The following is an 18,540-nucleotide window of genomic DNA, read 5'->3' as shown; positions in this document are numbered from 1 at the left end:
TTGTTTTGACTTGTTGTATTTATATACTATATAAATTTTACATGCCATATATTTACAAGTGGGGCAAGTGCTTTATCTTTAAAAAAACAAAAGATCAAACTTTAGACATCTCTGAACAACACAGCTTGTATAAACCAGACAGATTATTCAGATGAACTGTATTTAATACAGTTTTCCCCACTCCGTCTCCTGATGCAGGACCAGTGAATTAAGTGTATCACAGTTTGATAGCAATTCATCATAAAAAAATTAAATCACAGTATGAATGTGTCTGTAACTAGAAACTTTTGAAGGGACAAGGACCAGACAACTGAGACCCCGTCAAGACAAGCAACGCTATAGTAAAACACAAAAACATAGTGGATGTATGAGGATGGCTCCTGCTGGCCGTTGTCAGAACGACGCAGGGGGACCCCGCTGCCGCCACTGCCGTCATCTGTGGGCGCCTGAAAGAGCCGTGGAACAGATGCTGGGGACAGGCAGCTGCAAGAGTGGAATCAAGGAGAGGCAAAGAGACAGGAGACAAGGGGAATAGGAGCTAAACATGGGGCGGGGGTAGAGTAGGGGAAGGAGAGAGAGAGAGAGAAAGTGCACAGAACAGGAAAGAAGAAGCCCCACAGAGTGAACAAGAGCCAAAGGCAGAAGCCTTCAGAGGAGGAAAACTGAAATGCAGCAAGAGAGAGTGTAGTGGGAGAGACAGAAGGAGAGGGGGCAGACATCTGCCGGAGACATCCCTGCACCAGCCTTCACAAGTTCATGGGTGAGACGACAAGCCTGGCCATTCAAACACCCTGAAAATGGCCAGCTGGCAGGTGGTTGGAGACATCGCAGGGCCCAGAGAGACAGCCCTATCCATGGGAGTGGCCGGAGCAGGCAAAGGGTCTTCAGACATGTTCCAAGATACATTCAAAAACTGGTAAAGAGTCCGAACGGCACGTTTCACATAGTTCAAGACTGGAATCCGACGGGGTGGGAGGGAATGGATCGAGTTTCTAGTAGCAGACATCACTGAAAAAACAGATGAAGCTCTTGCAAAAATTCTAGTTGTATGTGAAATTTTTAAATAAGTCTTTAAATTAAATAAGAGACTATCAGTTGCAGCTTGATAATTCTGTGGTTTCCTCGCCCCTTTGCACCAGGTGTGTAGACTTGGAGCAACATCACATGAATAACACAATCAACCTGAGTCTGTAACTAAGCAGCATTTGAGATGTTCTATTCCAGGGCATTAATTACTGTGACATTTACAGGGTATGTTTTATGATGTTCAGCAGTTGTAGAAAGTTTCCATCCGTTTTTTTGTTTCTTTTTCTTTTTTTGGATTGCAGGTAATTTAAAAAAAAGTCTCAAGGTAAAAACTAAAAAAAAGGGTTTCTTTCAATGGTAAAATTCTGTACAGTATTTCTGAAGCACCAATTATGAATTAAAGAGTTCATCGCTTTTCGGTTTATAAATATACTGCGAGCTGTGGAGGGATGGCTTCCAGCAGAGACTCTGGATCTGAAAGAAGAGAAGAGAACCAGGTTATTCTTGGATGCCTAGATCCGAGATGAGCTTTTATCTAGTTCCTTAATGGCACAGCACAATTGTGCGGCTGTGTCACACAAGCTGTAAAAACTGCATCACAGACAATTCCAGCACTGAATAATCCTCAAATTGTTTCCTGTTTTCCTTGAGCCATCAGCAGCAGAGAGTGAAATGGGATCACTCTCCATCAATCACTCTCCATCAATCTGGCTAAGAGACCAGCTGCCATTTGGCTCCACTCCTCCCTGAAATGTCTCTGTTCAAGCTGGTCATCATAAGAACAATTATATTAGTACCAGAGTTTGCTGATCTTCCTGTTCCTTCCCTCTTTTTGTGACATACCGTATTTTTCGCACCATAAGGCGCACCGGACCATAAGAGGCACCTAGTTTTTCGGGTGGGGGGGAGATCAAGAAAAAAAAAATCCCCCCCCAGCCCCAAAGAGCAAAGAAGCCAAGACAACGAGCGGGATCCATCCCGCTGGCTGTCTTGGCTTCCTCTTTAGCCGCGTGCAACCTCTCCAGCCGAGAGAGGTTGCGTGTAGCTTTGGCAGAAGCCAAGACAGCGAGCGGGATGGATCCCGCTCACTGTCTTGGCTTCGTTTTAGCCCTGCAGAACAGGTCCGGGAGTGTCGGCAAGGTTGCGAAGCCTTTGGAGCGCAGTGCAAGTTCCCGCTGCAATCCAAAGGCTTCAGGGATAGCCGCCTCAAGCCTTTGGAGCGCAGTGGGACCTCGTGTTGCGCTCAACAGGCTTTGGGTTCCTTTTGCTGAAGCCAGGAGTCTAACTCAGTATAAAGCAACTTTCTATGTTCCTATGATATTTTGAAGCCCCTGAAGAAGCTTAGGATTACATAACGTTATTAGAAGCATAATGAAACATGCACTGTTGATTGAATCTTGGGTTAAACAGCACCTTGATGCAATCATTTGTCAGGAACGCAGCCATTTTCCATTTGGATACAGAAGGTGGGGAGCTGGCGACATGTTGGGACAGTCCTATGGTTGGCCTGGGAGCTCTGAGGCAGCCCAGACAAAGCACCCTTAGCATGATTCTGGGTTCCCAATCATGAATTGTTCAGGTTTATGAAAGCGAAAGGGAGGACCACTAAGCCTTATGGGTGGGAATGCCTGCTAGAGGTTACCTCACAGACAGCGTGATACAAGGCTGGACCAGGGAGGGCCATTTCCAAGTAGAAAGCTCTGCCTGACCTACCTTCACATAGATCCTCATAAGAATAAAATGGAAGGGGAACAGTGCATGCCGTGTCTTCAGCTCCTTTGAGAGGATATGAGATAGAAATGTAATAAAACAAAATAAGAGGACTCCAGAGGTTGCCTGGGAGTGGGAGGGAGAGCTGCTTTACAGCAACTTCTGCCAGTGTGGGGATCCTCCAGGGATTCTGGGTGGCTACTCTCATCAGCTCCAGCCACCCCACTGGGGGTGCTTGTCCAAAACCACTGGAAACTCCCCATGAAGGCAAAGGCTGCTCTACGGACATCACTTGGAAATCCCCCTCCAAGCTTCTTACCTACGTTACAATCTGTAGGTGGGCAGCTGCTCTCTCTGTTGCTACCTTCTAAGCTCTTGGTTTTCTGGCAAACAGTCTCTCCATCCTGGGGGCCCTTGCCCTGTTTCCTATATGCCTCCGAAGAAGAAGACTCAGTCATTTCCCATGCTTTGAGATTCTTGGTTTCCGGCTTGGGAAGACGAGAAGCTGATGTTTCAGCGCGCTCTTCTTTCTTCGTGCGTTTCTTCTTCTTCTTCTTTTTCTTCTTATGTTTATGCTTGTGAGTCTCGGCCTCGGAGCTGGATACAGACGGGTCCGAATCCTGGTGGTACCTGAAGTAAGCGGAAGCAAGTTAACAGGAAAATCTGCAATGCAAGCTCCTGGAAGGCAACAGGTTCTTCAGCCAAGAGGAAAGTGTCCTGAGTGGGTCACTCCTTCTGTGTGTGTGTTTGTGTGTGTGCGCGCGCGTGTGCGCAAATGAGCACAGACATTATTCCTACCCAGTTCATAATAACAGAGTGATTTCAGAGTTTCTGCTCTGACTGGGTTTTGAGCACCCCTACATTTCACTGGGTAATGTGGAAAGGGAGCCAACCTTAAGAATGCATGATGACCAGTGGTCCACCAAGTAGTCTAATCCTCCTTTAAAGACATCCAAGTTAGTGGATGGGCAAGGAAACATACGGAAGGGCCATGATTCAGTGGTGGGGCACTGCTTTGAATGCAGAAGGTCCCAGCTTCCATCCCTGACACCTCAAGGCTGGGCACAGAGAGGCCCTTGTCTGAAACTCTGAGGAGCCATTGTCACTCAGTTGTGATGATACTGAGCTAGATGAACCAATGGTCTGACTGGGGATAGGGCAGCTTCCTTTGCCGCTGTTCACCTAGAGGAGAGGGCATTCCCTCCAGGGAGAGGCTCATGGTCACAGCTCACACACAGCTCAATCTGCTGTGAGTAACATGACCTGCTTTTTGTTTGCTGCCTTGGGATCAAAGACACGCTATATTATCTTTATTGCTTTTGTTCTCCCACCCTGAGAAGAAGGGTTGTAGAGACCTCACACCACCTTCCTGAAGCTGGGAAAGCAATAACTAGGCTTTGGGAAGGAGGATTCTAGGACCCTGCCAGAGCCCTCATGCCTCCTTCCCAAAGCCCAGGGCCTCGCTTACCCACCTTTGGGAAGGCCACATGTGGCCCTTGAGCTGCACATTGGAGCATAGTGTACTAAATCAACCTTCTTCCCCCACCGCAATTTAAGGTCTGCTAAAGATCCTGTGGAGGATTTCATTTCAAGAAGCAGGACCTTTCCTGCTGTAGCCCTAGAGCTTAGTGTGTCCCTCCCTCCCCCCCCCCCACTCAATGGGAAGCACAAAAAGCCCCCTTCTTGCTTTCATGCCACAGCCAGCTTAAGCTTTTCCTCTTCAAACCTGCCTTTGGCAGCTGATCTGCTAATACACTCTGGACCTGAGATTAGCTTCATTTATTTTATTAGTGGATTTTAAACAGAAAGTGTTTGTGAATGAAACATAGGACACTTCCATACACCAATGAAGTTGTACCGCTGACTCCATTTAGCTCAGTATTGTATACACTGACCAGAACTGCTTCTCTGGGATTTCAGGGAGAGAGAGAGAGAGAGAGAGAGCGCGCTATTTCCCATAGCTGGCACTACCTGACCCATTTCAACTGGAGATGTTGGGGATTGAACGTGCAAAGGAAGCTATGGCCCCTTCCAAGTGAAAAACAGTAGAATAAAAAATTAAAAAATGCCGGTGCACTGCAGAAACCACCACATTGCACAGGTACCAGCTAGTTTGAGAAGCAGCAAGTCAATTCACCAACTATCCCATTCCAGAGTCATAAGCAACTGTCAGGGGAAGACCATAAAGCTTCACAAAAGTTGGGTATGTACCCAACGCTAGTCGTACTTAAGAGTAAGACTCGATCTCCCTTAGGCCTCCCCCCCCCCCCCGACAACAGCCATTCCATTAGACTGCCTCCATGGGAGAGATAGGAAAGCTCAGCACCTCCTACCACTGGAATGTGCCAGCCAGTCATTGTAAGAACTGCTTAAGAATTGGTGCCTGAGTTTGATTCCACCCCCTCCTCTTGTGTACTTTCCAGATTGCAAACCTGTGGGGAGGGACTGTCTTACTAGGTAAATTAAGAAGTAAATAAATAAAGGAGTAGACCCGCAGAAATTAGCAGACATGGCTAATGGGGGGTCATTAATTTCAGCTGGTCAGCTCCAAGTAGCACTTATTTGGGAATAGCCCCGGGCTCCTGCCATTGGCTTCCCCCCACCCCCACCAACTTTGCACTAACCTGGAATCTCTCTCTCTGTGTTTGCTTTTCAACTTCTTCTTCTTCTTTGACTTCTTGTGCTTCCGCCCTCTTTGTTCCTCAAGAGACTCACTCTGTGAGAGCTTCCTATACCTCTTTTCCGGGGGGGTCTTGCTCCCCTCGGGGCTCTGGCACCTCCTCTTCCTTTCCTGGTCGTGAGTCCACCTGCTTTTATAATGATCGTATTTATACGGGCTACTGTAAACATGACTTGATTTGCTATAGTCTCTCTCGCAGTGAGTGAATTTCCTATCCTGATTGTACCTGGGGCCGTGGGAAGAATAGTAGTAGCTGTAAGGCCTGCAGCTCTCCCATCTCCTCGGGCCATCTTGGTAATACCGCTCCTTGCTCCACGACTGCTCCCCTTTCCCGTAGCAATGCCTGCTCCGTTCAGGGTCCGTTTTACCTCTGCTGCGAGATCTGTAAGAGGGATATTTCCCCATGCCCCTCTCAGGATCAGGGCTGCATGGGAATCTGTAATAGTTTGCATTGTAGTATTCTCGCCGGTAGTGCTCCTGCTTGGCTCTCTCACTGCTGTAGGAGCACCACTTCTTGGGGTAGTGCCCTTCTGGCTGGCCCCGGGGGGCCACTGCTGCCTCCTCCTCTTCCTCCTCCTCGCTTTCAGAGCGCTTCCTTTTGGAACGGTAGTGCTCTTTGTCTATTTTTTTTGAGGTGGATATTTTTTCCTTAAGGGGCGAATGGGATTTCAACTCTTGCCTTTCTGTATTTCCTATGAACTGTTTGCTGCTGCTCTCTCCCAATCTGCCGTCGTCCTTCGAACACTGGCTTCCTCCAACGGGGTCCAGCCTTGTAACGGAAGGTTCATCAGGAGGCGGGACATCCTCGTAGCGTTCCGCACTGTCTTGTGTTTCTTGGGATTTTTCTGCCACGTTTACAGTGGCAAGCTTTGGAGAACTACATTCACCGTCGGACCTTGTAAGGAGGGGGCTATGCACCCCCTTTTCTGCTGCTCCCCTGACAGGCTCAGGGCTCTTTTCCCAAACTGCTTTCCCTTCTTTTGGTCCCCTCATCTTTTCAGGATGGTCCTCCACGTCACCTTTCCTAGGGAAGTCTTCTTCTGCTCCCGACGAACTGGATTTAGGGTCGTGCTGCCCATCACTCTCAAGAGGCGTGCTCTCTGTTTCGGCAACAGTCCTTTCACAGGGGTCTTCCGTCGTAGAGGTGATTTCAGGGTCTGAAGGGGCCAAATGAGTCTGGATGTTGTTGGGAAGAGTACTGGCTCCCTCTTCAGAAGGGCCGTCTGTTTTTTCTGTTCCACTACCGCTGCACATGAGAAAGAGCGAGATGCCACTGACCAGAAAAACATATATATAGCAAACATTACATATACCTTCACACTTTTTTTGGCTTCTGGAAAACACTTCTCTCAAAGCAGAATAAAAGTCGCAATATAAAGTACACGTACCAAGATGGTTTTAGGAACTCTCTTATTGTGTGGACACAGTAACTTTATTCACGTGTCACAGTAAACCACAGGTAATGTCTAACTGTGATCCCTACTTTAGTGTTATGTCTAAACCAGGGATCATGCTTTATTTTGCCTCAACAAACCACAATACGTAGCAAAGCTTTATTTTTCCCCCTTGGCTTACTGATCATCATTTATTGGGAGTAGAACAAACACAATCCCTGCTTTGGACATTATGTTAACCCAGGGGGTTGGGTTGTTTTCTTACAGCACAAATGGAAGCCTCAAAACAAACCAGAAAGGGGCAATCATGGTAAACTATTAACTATGGTTCAGGTCTAATTTTCTGATGATATTATGAATTTACATGCTTTGCTTCTATGTTTTCATTTTCCTTTATTTCATGTTTGCTCTACGTATTGTTACAATGCTGTTTTTGAAAAACCAATCAACTCTGCATTTAACCCCTCCCCCCCCCCTTATAAGTTTACTGTGATGCGCTAACTGACTGGGCCAATCTTACACTGAAGCAGAATTTTCAGAAATCTGCCTTGGAGCACCACTGTTGATAGAACATTAAATCCCACAAGGTATAAATGCTCCAAAGACTTGTGTTCTTTTAAGGGAATGAAAGAAGAGATGGTAGCTTGCCACAATCGAGAAAGAATTTGTTCTACCATAGCTCATACAATTCTATTTAGTCACGCAATACAATCTGTCTTTAAATGAAGTCTTTGGGTCACTAATTTACATCAGGAATGTGGACTTCCAGATGTTGCTGGACAGCAATGCCCATTATTGGCTGCGCCTGGTAAGAGTTGGAGTCCATCAACATCTGGAAAGACAAAGGTCCCCATTCCTGTTTTAAATGCTCGATGCTGTCCAAGATTTAGATATCTCAAGAGAGATCCTGTTTAGACTGATTTCAGGACAATTATATAGAACTACTTTCTGGAGTATATTAGCATAAGGTGCACAACACCAGATGCTGTTGAAGATGCACAGCCCAAAGATTAAGCTCCAATTTCTACAAACCCTGCACTTATTTCCAAACAAATGGCTGCAGATCCTACAGAACTAGGCATTGGCAATATACTGTGTGAAAACACACGCGTCTGAAGGAAAGCGTATTGGAAAAAGCACATGTGTTTTACCTTATTTCCCCCGATGAGGTTTTCAGTTGATTGTATCTGAAAGAGTCTAAGATCCTGTCTTCAGGGACTGGGGGCAAAGCTGTAGGCACACCCTATTATTGAAAACAAATAAGGTTAACATGCAGTATCAACCAATAGGGACAACAACTACTTTAAGTGCTTGTGAGAAACAAATTGCCTTCCTTCCTCACATGGGTAAGAGACGTACTAGCTAAGACTGGCTCCCACCAAGTACCATGCTCAACAAACACCAACTAGAAAAAGCAAAAGGAGTTTAAGTAGCTGTCTTATACAGAGTCAGACCCCTGGTCTGCTGAGCTTGGTATTGCTAAGGGGTTGCTAATGTGGTGCCTCCAAACTTCACTGAAGCTGTTTTGGCACTCCCTGAATAAGAAGCAAAATTCTTCATCCAAGCCAAATTCTGCAGTACAAGTAAATGACACCAGCTTTTGCCATCCCTCCAGATGTTTTGATTTACATCTAGATGAATTACACAACCCAACCAACTCTGCCTATGCTGATAAGCCAAAAGTCTGATGCAGATGGGATGGTGGTTTGGAATTTGGGAAGTTGCCCCAGAAATGCTCACTCCCCAGCAAGGATGGATAACCTCTGCCCTTCCTAGATTAGCCGTGGTTGTCTACACCAGCACCAACCATGGTTAAGGTTACACCAGGACTCCCATCCCAGCTAGAATATGAAGTGGATTTACAAACCCCGGTTAAGAGGGAAACTGATTAGCGCTAGCCGCCACTGTTAGCATCATGGAATGCCAAAGCACAGGTAAGATCTACAAAGGGAGAGGGGAGAAAGAATTCATGCCACAATGCAGAAGGAAAGGAGCATGGGACTTGCTATCAACAGCTTCAAGTTTATTTGTATCCAGCCTTCCTTCCATAGAACACAAAGCTGTGTGCACAGGATTCCCAGGCAGTCTCTCATCCAGGCCCCAACTACACTCAGACCCTCCTAGCTCCGACAACACTGTTGCATCATGGGACTTCAAGACCACAGCCTAGACCACAGACTTTGCAAGCCATGGTTTGAAGGGAGCTGGCATCACACTTGCACTGAGCCACAGAAGCTGGAGCGGAAAAATACTCACTTTGCCAGGCAACCCATTTGCTTTGGAGAATGGGTTTTCGGCTGATTTAGCAGGCTTTGCTTGGCTAGTGGAATCGTTGCATATCTGTCCATTTTGTTTAGGGGTATCATTTATACTAATGGAAACAAGAACGGTAATGTTTTTCGGCGCTTCGTGCTGCGGGGCCTCCTGCTCGGCGTTGTGACACGGCAAACAAGAGCCCTCCAATGCGCTGGCTGCATTTTCAGCGAGAATGCCGTTGAGAGGGGCAGCGTGGCCGTTCTCTCTCACCAGTCCTTTGGACTCCTCGTCGGAGTCTTCAGAAGATTCTGCCCCGTAAGGGACCAACGTGCTCGGGTTCAGCTTGGACTTGCCATTCACTACCAACTTGGAGCAAGGTTCGCTCGGAGGCATTTGCTTGGGGACTTGGTTAGGAGCCGAGACGGCAGGTGCACTTGAGGTAGATTGCACAGCAGCAGGGCTGGAAATGGTCGAGGACGGGGCAGGCTTGCTGGGGTTGTCCAAGGTACAGCTGGCGTGAGAGACACTTTGGCGAGCGGACAGCTTGTTGTGAATACTGATGGTTATTTTTTGCTTCTTGGAAGGGTCGGGAGTGGCGGTGGTGGTAGGCCTGTTCATTGTCCAGTTTGGGATAGACATGGCCGGAGGAGCTGATGAAGGCCTGGTGAGGGTGACGTTACTAGCGATTGCCACAGAACCGCTGGGAGTTTCTTTCAGGGATGCTGTTCCATTCAAATGATTTGAATTCTACAATGATGAAAAAGAAATCTTCTGAGAAAGCGAAGCCTATGTAGAAACTAGCTTACAGCAGAAAGGCAAAATTTACACTTGTTGCTCCACCCACTTTCATATCTGGCTCCACCCACTGTTATGTGGCCCTTGGAAGGCTGCCCAGAAAGGAGTGTGGCCCTTAGACTGAAATAGATCCCCTACCTCCACATTAGAGCAACAAATGTACAGAATTTGTTGTATCAAAAACGCAGATTTCCACTAGAGTCGTACCTCGGAAGTCGAACAGAATCCGTTCTGGAAATTTATTCGACCTCCAAAACGTTTGACTTCCAAAGTGTGGCTTCTGAGTGGCTGCAGGAAGTTCGGCTTCCAAAAGAACATTCGAAAACCAGAACACTCACTCCTGGTTTTTGATTGTTCAGGAGCCGGAACGTTCGACTCCTAAGGCGTTTGGGAGCCGAGGTAAAACTGTACTTGTTTGAGAGCAAAATTTCTGTAAATGTTGCAACATTTACTTACCAGGTGTTTCACATGCACTGCAAAAAGAGGCACAGAGCAGTTACAATAACTTTCAGAGCTACAAGATTTCAGTGAACCCTTGCTGCCTAACCTGCTACCTTTATGCCGTTGGCTTCAGAAGAGATAAGTACCTTAATCATGTGAGGGGGTAGTTGTGGTCCAATAAACCCTGGTGCAGTCTGCTTATTGACCACCCGCTGATTGATAACAGGTCGAGGAGAAGACTGCCCAGGAGTGTGAACGGAATGAATGTGTTCGCCGCCATTTTTCATGTCATGGGACCTAACAAATAAAAGACATATTGATCCACATTTGTTGACTAAATTTCTTTCTTTCTTTCTTTCTTTCTTTCTTTCTTTCTTTCTTTCTTTCTTTCCACAAACCTATTTCTACCATAAAATTCTCCCTAGGGCTCCTATGACTTATTTGTCTCTTATGCTTTCAGTCCTAGTCGAACGTTCTAACCACTACACCACACTGCTATGGCTAGCAGCAGCTGCCAAAACACCGTAGCAGACTTGCTACACAAGTTGTCCAAAGAACAGAAAAGGGAAGAGAGATAACATGCTTTTGATGTATTTGCAAAACCGCTTTCACTCCTTGCAAGGCAACACCCCATAATGACTGCAGAGGGATGTCAACCAATTTAGGTTACCCAACTGGCTAAACAGCAAATGCTGGTCGGTTTCTATCTCTCCCTGAACAAGCTCTCCCAAAATCCATGTGCCAGATGCCAAAGAGTCAGTGAGTGCAGAAGGGTATTTGTATCCAGTGACTAGAACTGTCTGGCTAATAGGCTTTAGGTTAAGCCAAGAGTGGGTAAACTTCAACTTTGTGGAAATCTTCCTTTTTTAACTAGAAACCCAATGTCTACCAACTGGAGCCAAGTACACAGTTGTGGACTTTAAGGTGGTTGAACCAGATGTATTAACACTGGCCAACAGAGTTACAGGAAGGCTTGGGGAAAAAGACAGCAGTTAGCACATGCGTTTCAGAGACAAGCAAGGCAGAAGAAACCAGCACATTTTTTTAAAAAACCAGCACATTTTTGCTTGCTCCTGCTGCTGCTACAATCTTTGGTAGTCGGAAACCCTTGCCGATCTATGGCAAACCACCCAGAATTCTTCCAGTAGACAGACCTTCTTTCTGCTTGCCCCAATTTCAGCCCTTGAATTAGGAATAATTTCTCAAAAACCAAAAGGCTTTAGACGTAACTAACAGTGATGCAGGCACAGCGCAAGGAAAATCAACTTGCATTTGGCATTACCTGATATAAAAAAGCACGTAGGCTTGTTGATTCAATACAGTCCTGATGTCACTGTTTGAGACGGTGGAGTCATTCATCTGGTACCACTGCCCGTTACTGGCCTGCAAAAAAGAAGAAGAAAACGTTATTGTCGTCTTTGCAACTGGTTACAACACGGTAGTGTTTTTCTGCAGTGCTTGAGCACACAGTGACATCTCAAGGTATTTTAGGACGATGTGATTATCTAGATCAGGAATGAGGGACTGGCGGCCTTCCAGATGTTGCTGGATATTTATTTATTTCATGAAATTTATATGCCCCTTGATCGTAAAACAAACAAGCACACACCTCAAAACGGTTTACAGGGAAAAAAGGCTACCTCTCCCATTACCCTCTGCCTGAGCCTGATGGAAGTTAGAGTCCAAGAACATTTAATAATACTAATAATAATTTTATTATCTGTACCCCATCCATCAGACTGGGTTTCCCCAGCCACTCTGGGCAGCTTCCAACAAATATAGAAGCATAATAAACATTTGGTGGACTAGGAGCTCAATGCCCTCCCATCAGATGTCAAGGAAATAAACAACGATCTGACTTTTATAAGACATATGAAGTCAGCCCTGTATTGGGAACTTTTTAATGTTTGATGTCTCACCATGGTTTTATAATTGTTGGAAGCTGCCCAGAGTGGCTGGGGAAACCCAGTCAGATAGGCAGCATATAAATAGTATTATTTTGATGGACCTCTGCAACTTTCAATATCACTGGCAATACTATCTCCAGAAGTGACTTTCTAGGATGTGGCTGAAAGGAACCGATGAATGGTGGGCACTTCCTGGAAGTGGTGCTACAGGCCTCCTAGGCCTGCCCCACATAGTTTTATTCTATCCCCTAGTAGCAGGAACCCATCTAACACGCATCCTAGAAACCTCTGCAGAGGAAGAGGCAGATAACCTTATTCCAGCTGAAGACCAGGAGGAACCCACAGTAGTTCAAGGGCAGCCTAAGAGACACCTCATCTGTCTCCCCATTTTAAGTCTGGCCTTAATCACCAATTTCTCCAACACCAAACAGACCTCAGGAGCGAAGGTGGCAATAGAGCTAATGGGAAGTCCCAAAGTCACCAGAGGAACATTCATCTGGTTGCCAAGAAAGCTCTATCACCAGGGCTCTATTTAGAAGGGTCTATGTGGGAGGAGGACAAAGACACCACTGCAAGCAGTGACAGAGATGGAGCTAGCAGTCTCTATGTCATTTCTGGACATTTGCTTGGGTTAACAGCTCCCTTCCAAGATCATTAATCTCCTGTGCTCCCTGGCTCAGCTCCTGTGCCAGTTCTGACTCTGGTTCCATCCTCCCCGCCAGGTGTTGCTCACACCCATTTGTGGTCTTTAACATCTACGTGAAATCACTGGGAGGACATCATCTAGAGTTTTGGAATTTCCTGTCATCATAATGCAGATGGCACACAGTTCTACATCTCCTTTCCATTAAAAACCCAGTGGGTCATGAAAGTCTTGGTGCCACAACTGAAAAGGCCGCCTTCTGCCAGGGTACCTGCCCACCATATCAGATGGTGGCAGGGCCAAAAGAAGTGCCTGCAAAATGGAACAAAGGTCCTGGGGAAAGTTCACACAGCTGAGGAGCAAGGGATTTAATTCCTGAGATATCATAGGAAGGCAGACCAAATTCTGAAGCAGTCCAGCCTATGTTGGCCGGTTAGTTCTCCCAAATTATTCCATCTCGCAAGCATACTAGGTATCATGTCCAGCAGACATTCTACGAAGCCCAGACGCAGGAAATTTTTTTTAAGGGACAGTAAATAGCATAAGTAGACTGTTTATAATATGCCAGGAAACCATAATCTCTCTTCTGCCCCCAAATAATGCGTTCAGGTTTTGGCATCATTTCCGTCCAACTTTTTTTCCTCCATGCATCCACATAATTTGTAAGAACTTGTAACAGGCATAATTGTTAACTGTACCCTATTATCAACATAAACAAAGCTGCTAAGTGCACCTAATATTACCATACACCATATCCACTGATGTCTCCCAGTGTGATGTACTTAATTTCACGCATCAAAATTCCAGGAGCAGTATACACTGAATAATTTATATTCATAATTTCTCACGCTTCTGAGCAAGGTAAGTGGTTGATTTCATATGCTCCAGATTCTAACACAGGGACAGGGAACTGGAAAGCACAAACATCAAGTGGATTTATGATATTTAGAAACAAAATGTCCCAATCTTAATTGAAAAATGGCACTCTCAGGACCAGGCAACAAGAGAAAGCCTGCCCTCCGGTGGAAGAAATGTGAAATAAGTGTGCCATATTGCTGTACTACTAGTAGTTAAATGTGGAGATGACGTAAAGTTTGGCAGGTTAGCAAAGGGAACGGGAGTAATTCCCACAGGATTCATGTTTTAGAGAAGGCTTCCTTTTGAGCAAGATCTATGCTAGAAGTCCATAGCAGGGATGGGGAACCTGTGGCTGTCCAGATGTTGCTGGATCCAGCTCCCATCAGTATGGGATGATGGAAACTGCACTGCAGCAACATCTGGAGGGTCCATGGTACGTTCCAACTGAAAGGCATAGGAAGTGGGGTGCAGCAGTGCACATATGTCTTGGACTAGGGAGACCCAGGTTCAAATCCTCAGCCGTGACTGTCACTCTCTCTTAGCCCAGCCTATCTTAGGAGGATAAAATCCACATATGTTGCTTTAAGCTCACTGAAGAAAAGGAAGAATTTAAATGCAACAAATAAAACAGGACGATTCTGAAGTTATCACAGTCCATACTGGCCATTTAGTCCTCCCAAATTATTCCACGTCACAAGGGCAGGATCACATTTCTACAGGCACAAGACAGTAATGCTGGATAGGTCAAATCGCATCCTACCATTATAAAGCCTGGACATTATTACGTTAATAAAACCCGTAAGATTTGTCCCAACTGTCTGAAATTTGGCGGAGAGGGTTATTTGTGTGTTAAGTGCCGCACGCTGCCCACATTTCAGACGGGTTCGGTGCAAAATGTCTGAGATGTAGCAGCTTAAAGAATTCACCATTTGAGACAAATCTGGCTTCTTCCATTCATTTCTGCCAGGTATAACATACCTTCAGAGTTCTTGTTTTTTGCCCCTTTAACCGAGTCCAAAAATTCGAGGGAATAGCAGAGGCCTTGCCCTTCCTGTTTTGATAAAAACCCATTGTGTATTTATCAGCTTACACAGTTTTAAAACCTCAGTACATTTTCCAGCAACAGCAGTAACTACAAGGAAGCCCATGCTCAGAGCCTCTGTTCACATGCCCAGGTTGAGCCTCTTCCCTAAACAAAGATGGCCACCCTGCAGGGAGTTGGATTAGATGACCCCTTAGGGTCCCTTCCAACGCTATAATTCTATTCTATAACCACAAGGGGGGAAAGGCTGGTTGTGAACAAGTTTTGTGTGTGTGGTGCCTGCAAGTGGCTATGCCTATAGTGACTAGACCACTCAGGAGGGATCTTTATTGCCAAGAATTGAGTCCACCACATCGCATATTGATGAGATACTCAAGGCATGTCACCATGCAGGAAATGATCGAAGTAGTAATCAGAAAAAAGGAAAATAACTAAAGGCTACGGACAGTTAAGCTAAAAACATGATCAAGTATAAAGGCAAGACATAGGCAGTTACACAGGATGAAACTGTTCAGGCTTATCACCACAAGAAACAAAAATTATTTTTCATCCAAGATACTGCTGGATGCTATATTTCAATAGCTGAAATAAATGCATCCTGGGACTTGCAGCTGACAGCTAATTTTACTAACAAAACAGCATTTCAGACTGTTTTTGAACAATCTTACTTCAGAGGATTAGTATGAAGTTTCTAGTGTCTGGTATAAATCATCCTCTCTCCCCCCACCCCCCCACCCCAAGAGTCTTGTACGATTTTGAAATTAGATTTTTTTGGCAGCACAAATAAATCTCTTGCGTTTATTCGGCTACTCAAACACCTTAACTGACAATACAACTGGTACATTGCAAAATAAGAAAATGAACTGTGGGGGAACAGAGATCTTGATCACATTTATTCTACCTAGAAATGTACATTTTAAAGCATGTCAGCATTTTAAATTGGAGTCCATTTTGCTAACTGAAGGGGAAAAAATGTTTTTACTTAGCTTGGTATTATTGCCAGACAGACAGCCTAGTGCCACCAGTCCAAAAAACCTACTGATTTTTGTTGCCACAGAAACTAGACCTAGTTTCTCAACTTGCTAGTCCAAGAATTCCTAAACTCTGTTTAGGCTGGTACCACAGATTTTTGTAGATTAATTTTATACCCTGCTAACTGTATAATGATGTTTATAAATTATTGCTTTTACTGACAAAGACAAGTCAAGGAAAAAGACAATGCGGCTGGTTTGGATTCTGTGTGCAAGCTGAAGATCACATATCAGGAGGAAGAGATCAGAGGCATCCATTTCTGATTGACTAACCACAGCTACTTGTCAAGATCAAATTCAGGGCATTCTGGTTTGAAGTCTACTTAGTTCAAACAAGCCAGGATCAAACCATGGTTTATGAACCATGGGAGTTCTCCACGTCTGGTCATAACAGGCAACTGTGGTTTAATATTAAACGTAGAATCTTCCATTTAATCTCCTCTGGCGTGTGAAAGCAAGCCTTGCATATGAGCAGTTCATGACCGGTTGTCCTTCAGAAGCTGTTCAATCCCATCTTTCCTGACCACCAGCCATGCTGGCTGGGATCAATGGGAGTTAGAAGTCCAGCACCATCTGAAAGGCCACAGGTTCCTCATTCCTGGCTTAAGGAATCAGTTTTTCACACCGTGAGGAGGTTCACAGAAAAATAGCAATCTAGCAGTCAACAACTGTCAAATTAGAAATGGCTACCACCAAGTCAACCAAATGAACTCCAGAATAAGTGGATTTTATACCCTTTCCAGAAGAACAGTTCTAAACCCGCATCAAGGACAGATTCCACAGCCCTGTGGCCATGACAATTAAGGCCCAGCTCCACGTGGCTGATATGTGATGAAAATACAAGGGAGCAGGGTCTGGCCCACAGAAGCACATGTTGGGAAAGGTGGTCCCTCACTTTGTAGAATCTGACCTTCAACTGAACCAGGAACATGAAAACCAAGTGAAGCTGAAATTTGTGAGGAGGCTGTGGAATCTGGGCAGAGGCACGACTACTGCAGAAAAACAATAAGAGATGACAACCAGCTTCAAGGCAAGGAATGGGCTTAGAGGAACACAACACAAGGATTTCCCTGTGTATCCAAGCAACAGACAGCTGCTTCTCTTTCCTGCTCAGAGAGAAAGCAATAGGATTATATACACAGTTACAATGAGCAGGGCCCTTTTCACCCAGCCACCATCCAATTACAATTAGTCCTTAACCTTGTATTGCTTCAACAACAGTCAAATTTCCTTATGCTACAGCTCAGGCTGAAAATCAATTACAGAGCAGTGGTGGCCAGACTTCCAAGGTTTAGCGACCTTGTTTAGTATTCTTGTTTCACTAGAATCTCAAGGTCCACAAATTGGAGCCAGGTGCGAAATAGAGGCTGGAGGCTGCAGTGGTAGAACCAGATGTAAAGCGGTGGCGCTGAAAGTACAGCCAACTATCCGAATCACTGTGTACTCCATGAGCCACACAATGAATTAAAGATACCAAGATCTACACTTGAGTTACTATAAATCAGGAATCCCAACACAAAACTAAAGCGGCAAACAATTTATATTTTATAGAATAGCTTAAAAATAAACTTTTAAAAATGTGCATTTCTACCTGCTTTTGTAAACCAGTATCTCCAAACCCCCTTTCTGCCACCCGATACAGAAGAATGTTCACTGCCCTGTGAACTTCATGTCTGCACAACAACTGCACACAGCACACCGACAAACTGAATGCAGAGTCTTGCAACTGCTGCTGCTTCCCTGACCACCTCCAGCAGGTGACTGCCCGAGACAGAAGAGGTTGTGCAGCGTTCCCTTCATGTCTCAGGTGTCTGGCAGCGGGGTTCCCCACTTGGGAGACAGGGATGAAAGCAACAGGCAGGCAAGCGAGGAGACAAGAATGCCACGTGAGAAGTGATTTGCTGGCATGCCAGAGTCAGGTGTTGAGTGCAAAAAAACCTACGCTCCTTGTTCTGCCACAGCAGGATGCTTCTGAAGTTCTAGGATGAGGCTGACCCCCAACAGTGCAGACAGAAATGTATTCTAAAGCATGATGGTCAAAGTGATCTGAATACACATAAGCTGTGTTTGTTATCAGGATGGACAACATGTGTCTAAAGTCATTACCAGTCTACTTTGAATGTCTGATTGTTTTCACCCAGACGCCTTTCACCCCTGTGGCTCTGTTTGTTACCAGTCCAGCCCAGTAATGCAGGGATCCGAAACCCTGACCTTCCCAGTGCTGTTGGGTCTCTAAGGGACAGCCTGCCCTCAACCTTTCTTGGAGAGATCCAGTACTGGGCTCCAGCCTGCCTGCAGCATCTTCTAGCCCACTTGAGCCTTGCCTACACTGAGCTGTATACAACTAAATCACTGCACACAAAACAACTTCTGCAAAACTTCTCCTCTCTGTATACCGCCTGCACATCACCCCTGAATGTTTTCCAGAGGGACTGGAGGAAGGGAGGCTGGGGAAGTCTCATCCCCTCCACACACATATACACACAATTTTTTAGGTGGATACAACCCACTGAAAACACACACAAGATAGTAGTGACACTAGGGAGCAACACAAATCACAACCTCCTGGCATCACAGAGATGCAGGGTGGAATCCCCCTCCCCTGCTTCATTTTCCCACCAAAAATAAAATCTGTTTCATAAGTTCAATGTTAATAATGAACAGGTGCCAACTGTAAATAAATACTAGGAAAATAAATGCAAATAAATACTAGGCAAGCATTGCAGTCAAAGTGATTAAAATTTACATTTACTTTTA

At 45.4% G+C, this 18,540-nt stretch overlaps 1 protein-coding gene across 1 annotated transcript in view; it reads right to left on the bottom strand.

Annotated features, from left to right (window-relative positions):
- USP42 (ubiquitin specific peptidase 42) overlaps positions 1-18,540 on the bottom strand; it is a 36,780-nt gene continuing 18,240 nt past the window's right edge. The window contains exons 11-17 of the mRNA XM_083711312.1: positions 11,585-11,685; positions 10,449-10,599; positions 9,067-9,813; positions 7,962-8,053; positions 5,361-6,662; positions 3,056-3,366; positions 1-1,500 (exon numbers count right to left, since the gene is read on the bottom strand). Of these exons, the coding sequence (XP_083567438.1) occupies positions 1,448-1,500; positions 3,056-3,366; positions 5,361-6,662; positions 7,962-8,053; positions 9,067-9,813; positions 10,449-10,599; positions 11,585-11,685 (2,757 nt within the window). The 3' untranslated portion in view covers positions 1-1,447. The remainder of the gene's footprint in view (positions 1,501-3,055; positions 3,367-5,360; positions 6,663-7,961; positions 8,054-9,066; positions 9,814-10,448; positions 10,600-11,584; positions 11,686-18,540) is intronic.

The sequence above is a fragment of the Podarcis gaigeae genome (assembly GCF_964106915.1).
Source record: "Podarcis gaigeae genome assembly, chromosome: 14".
Taxonomy (NCBI): Eukaryota; Metazoa; Chordata; class Lepidosauria; order Squamata; family Lacertidae; genus Podarcis; species Podarcis gaigeae.
Note: the sequence above shows the minus strand (reverse complement) of the source record. Positions and strands in the feature narration are given on the sequence as shown.